Here is a 9,498-nt window from a genome sequence, read left to right as displayed (position 1 = left end):
GGCTAGTTTCCTTTCCAATTAACAAACGGACTCATAAACAAGTCGAGAAAATCTAAAATTAAGTTTTCCAGAACATAATAGGAACATGACACGATTGAATCCTAAAGAGGAGTGGTAATGCATGCCTTATTCAACTTTCTCATGCAAAACTCATCTCAACTCTACTTCGTGTATAGACAAATGAAACCATTACATCGTACAAGAAGTAAAACCTTTATTCGTAACAAGTAAAATCTTTAAATTCGTAACAAAAACATTACATCATAAAAGTAACATTATAAAGGGATAATGCATTAGAGAAAACACAACAAATTAAACTCCCTACAAAATTCCCAAAATAAGCGAAAGTACTTAATAGATGCGATATGGCTTGCCCATAGTAGTCTTCAGGTTCAAGCACCTTACATTTTGCCAATTTTTCTTCAACAGAGAAACAAGAAAGTTAGCGCTCAATTGCACGTTTTGGAAGATCTGCTTCTCTTCCATGGATACATGCCCTATAGAAACTCCAATACAAAGGACCTTCTTCAGTTGGAACTTGATCGTTGCTTTTGTCTCGGAAATGTCAAGTTTTGGAGAGGAATTCAGGTAAGCTATGAAAGCCTTTGAAGCTGGGCATTGGCTTGGCTTGAAGGTTGGAACTTGGAGGGGAAAGGCGAAGGCGCAAAGAGGGAATCTGGGCAATGGCTTGAAGGTTGGCTTATCTTCTTGAGCTGGTTCGTGGGGGCTTCAATAAGGTTAATTTGGACGAGTAGTACCCATATGTCAGTCTTATTTATTTATGTTTTTTCAATGAATACAAATGACACTGTTCTACTTAAGGGGGTTTTCTTTTTTCTACGTCCAACACAACGTCATTTGGCTTGGGGTTTTCAGAAAACTGAATTGCCGCGTGCAACGCTTGTGTAACAGCAACAGAACACAGGGGTTCATTTCAGTAAGATGAGGGGCGGATACTTACTCCTGGGCTTCATTTCCGACGAGGGGAGGGGCGGTCACCACTCCTTGCCCTTATGTAGCTTCGCCACCGCGTGTAATGTTCTTCTCTTTTGTATAGTTGTTATACTTGACTATGTAATTGTTAGTATTGTTGAGGGTAAATATGTAAAAGCGTTAGTTCTATTAACACTATAAATGTGTTCTTTCTCTATAAGTCTCAATATTGGGAAAGAGCCTGCAGCTTTTATTGCTGCAGACAGAGTAGATGCGTACAGGAAACTCGAAAAACTCCTTGAACTCCGCCATTGCACTAGACATCCAATTGTCTGATATCCCATAGTTGATCACCTGCTTCACTTATAACATTTTGGATTACACATAACATAGTACAAGTGAAAGGAACAAATATTGAGGTTTCCGGACCTAATAAAATCAAGTTGGAAAGACGAATATATGAAAGGAAATCATTTTTTTTTTAAGGGGGATTAGGATGTAAGCAATTAAGCGTGATCATTCATTAAAATATCTTATTATAATCTTACAATGAATAAAAGTAAATTTCAACCAGCTCGGTTTTTGCTTTCACAGAGAGCAAAAACACATTTATTCAAATGAACAACATTCAAATTGTATTATTAAGGGGAGGGGTAGTTTAAAACCCAGCATGCATATATAGGTAGAAACTCCGCATCCTATCCATTAGGATATTCGACCACATACAACACTCAGAGCCATCTAAATTCTTGCATTCCATTTACTTTTCGCTCCATCGTAATCAACTGTTGGTCATCATCAGCTAAGTTTGGAGCTTAAGGGTTTCCATTGCAAATTCGCTTTTACCTTCGAATATCGTCGTATTAAAGTTGCGAACAAACTCTTTGTACTGGGAACTTTTATATAGTTGGGGATTGCTTGCACTAACAAGAGCTCTTGCAGGTTCTACAACGCAAACATAAGAAGGCGCAACGAAAAATCCTGCAGATGTCCTAGCATTACATGGATTCGCCACAGCCCGATGTTCAGAACTTTTCAGCTTCCCATTACTGATGATCTGCATCCCACGTCAACAAAAATTGGTAATTAAGAAGACTGATACGCTATAATTTTTTTTTTTCCACGTAAAGAGGGTACTGAATCTGCTGATCTATACCTGTAACTGATAGCCTATGTTAACCACAAGTGCATGTGAAATAGGCTCCACACCAACCCATTCCCCGTCTTTGAAAACTTGAAGTCCATTTACATGATCCTCTTGCATTAAGATGGTTATGACGTTTGGGTCACAATGTTTAGTTAATCCTAATGTCAAACTTGGGTCGGGGCAAGGCGGGTAATGATTAACCGAGAGTATCAAGTTTTGGGTAAGTTCGTTTCTGAAATACCCAGTTCCGAGCCCAAGTCCTTCACTGATTAGCTCCAAAATGTTCAGAGCCAGTTTCCTCACTTGTGTAGAACATGTCCCAACAAGCTCTCTGAAATCATCAACAATTGATTCATATGAATCTTTGACAAATATATGCATACAAACAATGGTATTTTTCTGAACATGAAACTGCAGGCCTTACCGATATCTACTTGGCTGCTGAGGCCAATCTTGCAAGCATTCCGCCAATGGATGACAAGGGTGTCGTAGGACATCGCGCCAAAGATGAACATCTTCCCCATCATAATTTACGCTGCTGCTGAAGAGCTTGCAACTTTTTTGGGGGTCCTCAGAGTAAACGCTTGCCTTGTCCTCTAGCGGCAACGCAAAGAACTCCTTCAACACACTCATTGTGTCACTTAACAGAGTATCTGAGATGCCATGGTTGATTGCCTGCTTTGCAACATTTGGAAATCACATTGATGAAAATCTGATAGTTCTTTCAACCGATACCTTTAATTAACAGAGTTTGTACTTGTACACAAGCTAGCCTAAACACAGAATACCCAACTCTTAACAAAACTGTTAACAATTTTAACAGAAAGTTAACAGCTGTAACGATCATTAGCTAACTTTACTAGAATATCGACAATTAAGGGAAGAACTTCGAGTTCTGATAAGGAACCTGAAAAAATCCGAATTCTTGACTGGCCTCGAGTATTTGGTGAATGATGTAGGCACGATCACCGCCTTCAGCTCCACCAAGATCAATAACTGGAATGTTCTTGCATGAAGGAGCAGCAGCAAGCTTCCCGGGTCTTGAATCCGGTGGCCATATGAAACTCTCCGGCAAGGTTCCATCTTTGTACCAGCTTGAAACAAGCTTCTCCATTTGCTCCAAATGTGAATCTGATCCGGCGATGACTGAAGACCAAAAAATAGTGCATGATAATATATATTTGTTGTAGGACTGTAGCAATTTGATAACGATAATATACTTTAATTTGCATCAACCGTCCATCCAATCTCCACACAGTCTACTTTAAATAAAACATAAATAGCGAACAGGGTGCCAACTATGTCGGTTTTGCCGTATTGTCATGTGATGCCATGTGAGAAACATTGAAGGACTTTCTTCAGTGTGACCGAGGGGCTGTGACGAAAGTTACTACCAACGGGATGTATATACTTGGTTATAAGGTAAAATCTCTGGCAGCTTTGCCACCATTTATAAACAAGACCACAAGTGTGATCCATGAGCCACGTTCGCTATAGGCTGTAGCGAGTGCTCCCATTATGCCATTGATTTTTGAGAAAGAATATCGTGTGTGAAATCATGACGGCTCCCAAAGTATGAAGGATTTCCCAAATTCACGTCAAGTCAAATTAGATACCAGAAAATATGAATTTCAGGGAAATAAATTCAGAAGAAAAACGCAGATTAGGTTCTAAGAGATTAAGCATGATGATTGATTGAAATGATTTTCACACGTCATTTTTCTCTTCTATACACTTTTACTTTTTCTAACCTTGGTTTTGAACAAAGAAAAATACAATCGAGAGACACAAGTAAACGGAGTGTGCAAAATGTGTAAAAGAGACGTGCATAAATCATTTTCTTGACATTATTCACTAGACGTGTTTCAAATTTTTATTTTATTTTTCTTTGAACCAAAAAAAAGGCCAAAAGAATAATTGAAAGATATATAACAAACAAGTCGGGTATCATTACGAGTTGAAGAATACAAGCAAGGATACACAGGGAAAGGGATCATCTCCACATCCTTTTCATCAAATCTACCTTATCAATCAATCCGGATTCTTAAAATTTCATTCAATAGTTAAAAATAAAGTATTACTTTAAAAGTTATAATAAAATTAATCGTTATATCAAATTTCAATAATTTGAATTGATTGATAGAAAATATTAGGAGAAAATCCTTTTCGGATAAACAGAACTCCACCAGAGTGTATCTACTCGACTGCACAAGTACCAATTGGCAGTTTTCCCATACTTTTCAATAATTAAGACAAACGACTTTGTGGTCAATCCCTCGATGCGATTTTCTTAGATGCTCCGGAAAACACGATACTCCGGAAATTGTTAGAGAAATGGGTGAAATTAGGAACTGTCAGAGAAGTGCTTTTTTATCCATTAGAAATTTAAATTAAAAAAAAAATAGATATTTACCTTAAAATTAGCGGTGCCCGTAGGTGGGGACCCGGGCTGATGGCGGTGTGGGTGTGGCTGCCTGACTGATGGCTTGGAAGTTGGACTGAGCTGGCAACCTGGTTGCTGGACCAATGGCAGAAGCAGAACAGAAGTGGTCTAGAATAAAGGAGCAGCCGGCAGCAGCAGAACAGAAAGGATTTGTCCTGGTCTAGGGTCAAGGAGAAGACGGATCGTGAAGGGTTAATGGGGGATGAGTGGTAGTTATATTTTATTTTTTTTTTTGAACAAAAGTTATTATTTATCTTAAAAATGAAGATTAAATAATAATAATATGATTCAAATTTATTTTTAGTAAGAATCAAACTTAAAACTTCTCAGTTATAAGTGAAGAGAAATATCATTAGATTGTAATACTAAATGACACAAAGAAATTAATATTAACACCATGTCATCATTCTTCGAAATCCTCTATCAATGTCGGGAGGACATAATAAAAAAAGAAGAAAGATTTATGAACGTACCAAATCGACAACTCTATGATATGATTTTATTTTATTATTATGTCAAAGTGTTGGATGCCGTTCGATATGAAGGAGAAAAAATTCTCAGGTCTAAAACAACGTCGTTTTGGTCTGAGTATGTGCACAACAATAGAATTCATACGAGGAATGTATGTTTTCTGACAGACCAAAAGGGCATCTCATCGCTGTTGGGCTTAAGTGAGCATCGAATTGGGTAAAGAGGGTTTGATTTCCACTGTTACACTAGTCATCTTCAGTGCTGACACATATTTACTATTAAATTTGAGGGAATTATCATTGAAACTCCAAAAATATCTTTTTACACTTCAAACTTTCTATAATTAAAAAGAAAATTACACTTATTAAGAATGTATAATGAAAATTTTGAAGTGTTATTAACGATTTCCAAATTTCATATGTAACTTAAATTGAATGGCCAAGACTGTTGAATCAATTTTACCCGTCAAAAATATATTGACAACGGGACGCAAACAGACACACACACAACTTTGTCTTTTGTGCTTACACGTGTGGTTTCCCTGATAAAAAGTTCACTCGGGTGTTCATTTGTGTTTTTTGCAGCTGCTTCTTGCTCTTGTGTAATGTGATCCATCCGAAATGGCGGTTAGTTAAACTGTGAAAGCTTTTGGAGTCAGCTCCCAAACTTTTTGGTGGCAAACCGGAAAAAAAAAAAAAAAAAAAAAAAAAAAAAAAAAGCCCTGTTCATTTCTCAAATTACTCGGCCCCAATTTTTTCTTGAAATGTGATATCCGCACATCTTATTTTATTTCTTACATATATTTTGAATTTTTAACCGTTGAATTAGATAAATTGAAAAAATTAATAGATAAAAATTATAAGAATGTGTAAGAAGTAAAATGAAGTACGTGTACACTTTTTTTTTTTTTTTTTTCTTTCGACCCCCAACAATCTCACTTCATCTTCTTCTTCTTCTCCGATCGCTCTCCTCCGCCCCTGAAAGTTCAGCTCCGTTTCTCTCCCCTCCACTGCCAAGCCCTCCCGCTTAATCACGCTCTGCGCTCCCAATTCCGCTAAGCCGACGTCGTCCCTGTCCGAATCGGCGGCAGCGGAGGCCAGCAATGAAGCTTTTATTCAAGCTCAAAACGACATGTCGGAAAGTCAGCGGACTGTGGAGGTCGGAAACGCTAGCGTTCCGAGCCCGTCGGTGGCCAGATTGAGCTTGAGCGACCAGGCTTTCTTTCTCTTGGCCTTCGTCGCGTGCACGGTATGAGCCTCAATTATTGTATTTTGCGCTTGTGTAATTCAATTTGTGAGTTTGTTGTGGATAATTGGGATCAATTTGTAATTTTGTTGTGGAAATTGGGTTTGATTTGTATATTTGTTGTGGAAATTGGGACCAATCTGTAAACTTTCTTGACATAAATGGGAAATGTGAAAGTTCTAGTTAATTTTGTTCATACCCTGATGATACGAGTGCATGATTTGATTTCATTGTGCAGACTTCTGTGGCATTTACGAGCTTTGTAATTGCAGCTATCCCGACGCTGGGTGTAAGTTTTCTTTTCTTCAAATTTATTGTCGTTTTTTTTAGCTTGAAGGTTGCTCAAATTAATATATCAATTCAAAGGAAAGAGCAATCCGTTAATGCTTAGATAATCAGTTAAAACTTAGGGAGTTCTGCATTTGCTGTGGAATCTTCATTTTCGCAAGAACCCTAAACGCCGAATCACATCCTATTCATTATGTATATCTTTCTGCTGGTTATCGGGTCTTTGATGCTTTTGCTAGTGGTTGTCCCCTCCCATTCCTTAGACGATTGTAATTAGTTAATTTGAAGAGTTTGAGGGCTGCTGAAATGTTATTTGGTTGATCGGAAGATTCATCTTCTACTGCTTGCATGCCATGGAATGTGTAATAACTTCTTTCATGGCTTTAATCATCTTGGACTCTTGGCCTTTAAAGTTCTTGTCTTGGTTGCAAAAGAAAATCAGAACCGCAACTCTTGATAAATATATATATATATTTTTTTTCCAAAGACAAGTTTGCAGATTTAGGTTCCAATGTAGCTGTTTCTGGTATGTTCTGTAGGCAATGGGGAAAGCTGCAATATCTCTTTCAAAGCTGGCGGATACAGCTTGTGAAGAACTTCCTAGTACCATGGCTGCCGTTAGGCTTTCAGGCATGGAAATAAGTGATCTTACGCTGGAACTGAATGATCTTAGGTGATAACTAAATCTTCATTTTGGAGTCCTTGATTCATTTCTTATGTCATACACGGTTGCTTTGTAGTCTCTCTTCATAGTTAGACTCATCTCTTTTCGATGAGCTATCCGTTAACTGCTAGTTCATAACTCAAAATCAAGTCCATGCATACATACCCATCTGCTTAAGCAGTGGGGGTTTTAAGGGGCAAAAATTCAATCTAAGCTATTTTTCTTTTTCCCTTGGAAAATTGTGTGTTATACACTGGTGTTTACTTCCAGAAATACACTAAGCCCTGGTTTGGTACAGCTTAAATTTTTTTAAAAGCTGGGATGCAAAAAAGTTGAGCTCAATATTGTGTTTGGTAACTCAACAACAAAGCACTTATTTCCAAATCTGCTGTGAGAAACAGCTGGAAATGGGAAGCAGCTATTTGCTGCTTTCAAAAACTGGCTTTTTATCACAGCAACACTGGTGAACAGTATGGTTTAATTAAAGTTTTCAAATGGCAATCCTACCCTCACCCTGTCTCACTTCTCTTCCTTTCTCTGGCATCTCACTTCTAAACCTTTTGTGTATTTCGCTATCTGCGATGCCTATCTCGATGACTCCGAGGCGCTTTCGTTCTTAAACCAGTTGAAATCCGGTTTTGAGGATGTTAGTGGAAGTGGGTCGATCTTGGTTCGGGATAATTTTGCCCCCAGTTGCTTGCAAGTTCAGTTTGATTCGATTATTCGAAAAGTAATGGCCTCAGACTTGCCCAATTCGCCGGCAGCCAGTCGGAATCTAAGCTTTGGTGTGAGTAAAGGGAAGAAAATGGTGCTGACACCGCTGCTTGGGAAGAATCCAAGCGAAGGGTTGAAGAAGAAGAGGAGGTTATCTGGGGAGGTTCATGGCGATCTTTGCAAAGATGTGACTGCAATGGAGAAGAATGTGGATGTGTGCGATGATGCTACGGCGGCAGGTTTAGAGATTTTCCGTTGCCAACACAAAAGCGTGGTCTTTTGCATTCGGGTGACCGCCAAAAGGCCAAGCAAGTTTGGAGGAGGCATGTTTGGGTTGTTTTGATCCTTGACTTGTTTGTTTGCGTCGTGTTGTTTGGGATTTGGTTGTGGGTTTGCAGGGGATTCAAGTGCATTGACAGTTGAATGGGCGGATTTGGGAGGTTTTGGTGTTTCGGTGTTGTAATGTGCTTTACTTTGAAGATGGATGAAATTTTAGTAATTCACCTTTATCTGTTAAGAAAATTAAATTAATGGCACATTAAGTATTATACTTTTTTTGATCATTTCACACGATCACATCTGTTTTACATAAAATTTTACTAAACACTATAATACTGCTTTCTTTTTTTCCAAAAGCACTTTCACAAAAATGTTAAACAAACACTCTGTTGCTTTATTTCACAGCTGCTTATTTTCACAGCACAGCAGAAGCAGTTTTTTTTCAAAGCACAACAATATCAAACCAGCCCTAAACGAGGTTTGATAGGAGGAATTAGTTAACAACACTATTGGTAATTTTTGTATCTTTTATATATGCTCACATCATATTTTTCTTCAAACTTTTAAATTGGATGAAGTATGTCATGCTTTGTTTTCCATTCCATGCAGTCAAGAGATAGCTGATGGGGTCAGCAAGTCCACTCAAGCCGTTCAAGCAGCAGAAGCTGGGATTCTGCAGATTGGTACAATTGCACGGCAGCAGACTATGTCTATGTTTTAAGCTCCATCTCTGTGGCTTCTGGTTAGAAATTTGTCTTGTGATTGTCTTCTTAATAAGGCTTTCCACTGAATTCTGAACTATTGTTATCAATATTTTATGATACAGCAATGATACAGGAGAGGGCAAGCCTTCCCATCATCTCTTTGCAACCCGCTGTTGTCGGAGCAGCAAAGAAGACCTCTCTTGTTGTCGGGCAAGCCACTAGGAACTTGATCAATATATTATCAACACTTACACAAACTACGTAGTAATAAAACGCGCTTTCTCAACCAAAGTAGGGTGAGAAGATTATTTAATCTTCTATCACAATAAAAAAAGTTAAGAATAGTAATGTAATTTTACAAAACAAAATTTTGTTGTTTTTTGTCTAAACCTTACCTATAGGTGACTTTAACATCTCTAATTTTAAAAAAAATTAAAAATTAAAATTAAACTTCTCTCCCTATCACAAGTTCTAGAGAGAGATTTATTTTTTATTTTTTTAGATAAGAAATGTTAAAATAAAATGACTATTTAGGCCACGTAAGATTTTAAAAAAGAAAATTATTTTCTTAATACACCCAATGACACACTTCGACCCGGGATGTCTACTT

The 9,498-nt window shown here is 37.9% G+C and overlaps 2 protein-coding genes across 3 annotated transcripts; one reads left to right on the top strand and one right to left on the bottom strand.

Moving 5' to 3' along the window:
* Positions 1-1,432: 1,432 nt before the first annotated feature.
* LOC103946040 (flavanone 3-dioxygenase 2) lies at positions 1,433-4,718 on the bottom strand. Its single transcript, XM_009356659.3, has 5 exons — positions 4,494-4,718; positions 2,988-3,226; positions 2,505-2,755; positions 2,090-2,411; positions 1,433-1,990 (listed from the first exon to the last, which is right to left on the bottom strand). The coding sequence occupies exons 2-5, from the start codon at positions 3,192-3,194 to the stop codon at positions 1,736-1,738; spliced, it is 1,035 nt and encodes a 344-aa protein (XP_009354934.2). The 5' UTR covers positions 3,195-3,226; positions 4,494-4,718; the 3' UTR covers positions 1,433-1,735.
* Positions 4,719-5,880: 1,162 nt separating this feature from the next.
* Positions 5,881-9,256, top strand: LOC103946083. 2 transcript variants are annotated; one of them, XM_048569705.1, is made up of 5 exons: positions 5,881-6,242; positions 6,478-6,528; positions 7,067-7,200; positions 8,590-8,696; positions 8,794-8,932. In XM_048569705.1, the coding sequence occupies exons 1-4, from the start codon at positions 6,126-6,128 to the stop codon at positions 8,666-8,668; spliced, it is 381 nt and encodes a 126-aa protein (XP_048425662.1). In that variant the 5' UTR covers positions 5,881-6,125; the 3' UTR covers positions 8,669-8,696; positions 8,794-8,932. The 2 variants fall into 2 exon arrangements, with proteins under 2 accessions (XP_048425662.1, XP_048425661.1); XM_048569704.1 differs by lacking the exon at positions 8,590-8,696 and adding an exon at positions 9,011-9,256 and having other exon boundaries at positions 5,885-6,242; positions 8,794-8,926.
* The last annotated feature ends 242 nt before the right edge of the window (positions 9,257-9,498 follow it).

This window comes from the organism of the source record quoted next, unplaced genomic scaffold (assembly GCF_019419815.1).
Source record: "Pyrus x bretschneideri cultivar Hongxiangsu unplaced genomic scaffold, Pyrus_bretschneideri_v1 Contig50, whole genome shotgun sequence".
Taxonomy (NCBI): Eukaryota; Viridiplantae; Streptophyta; class Magnoliopsida; order Rosales; family Rosaceae; genus Pyrus; species Pyrus x bretschneideri.
This window is presented reverse-complemented; position numbering and strand designations above follow the sequence as displayed.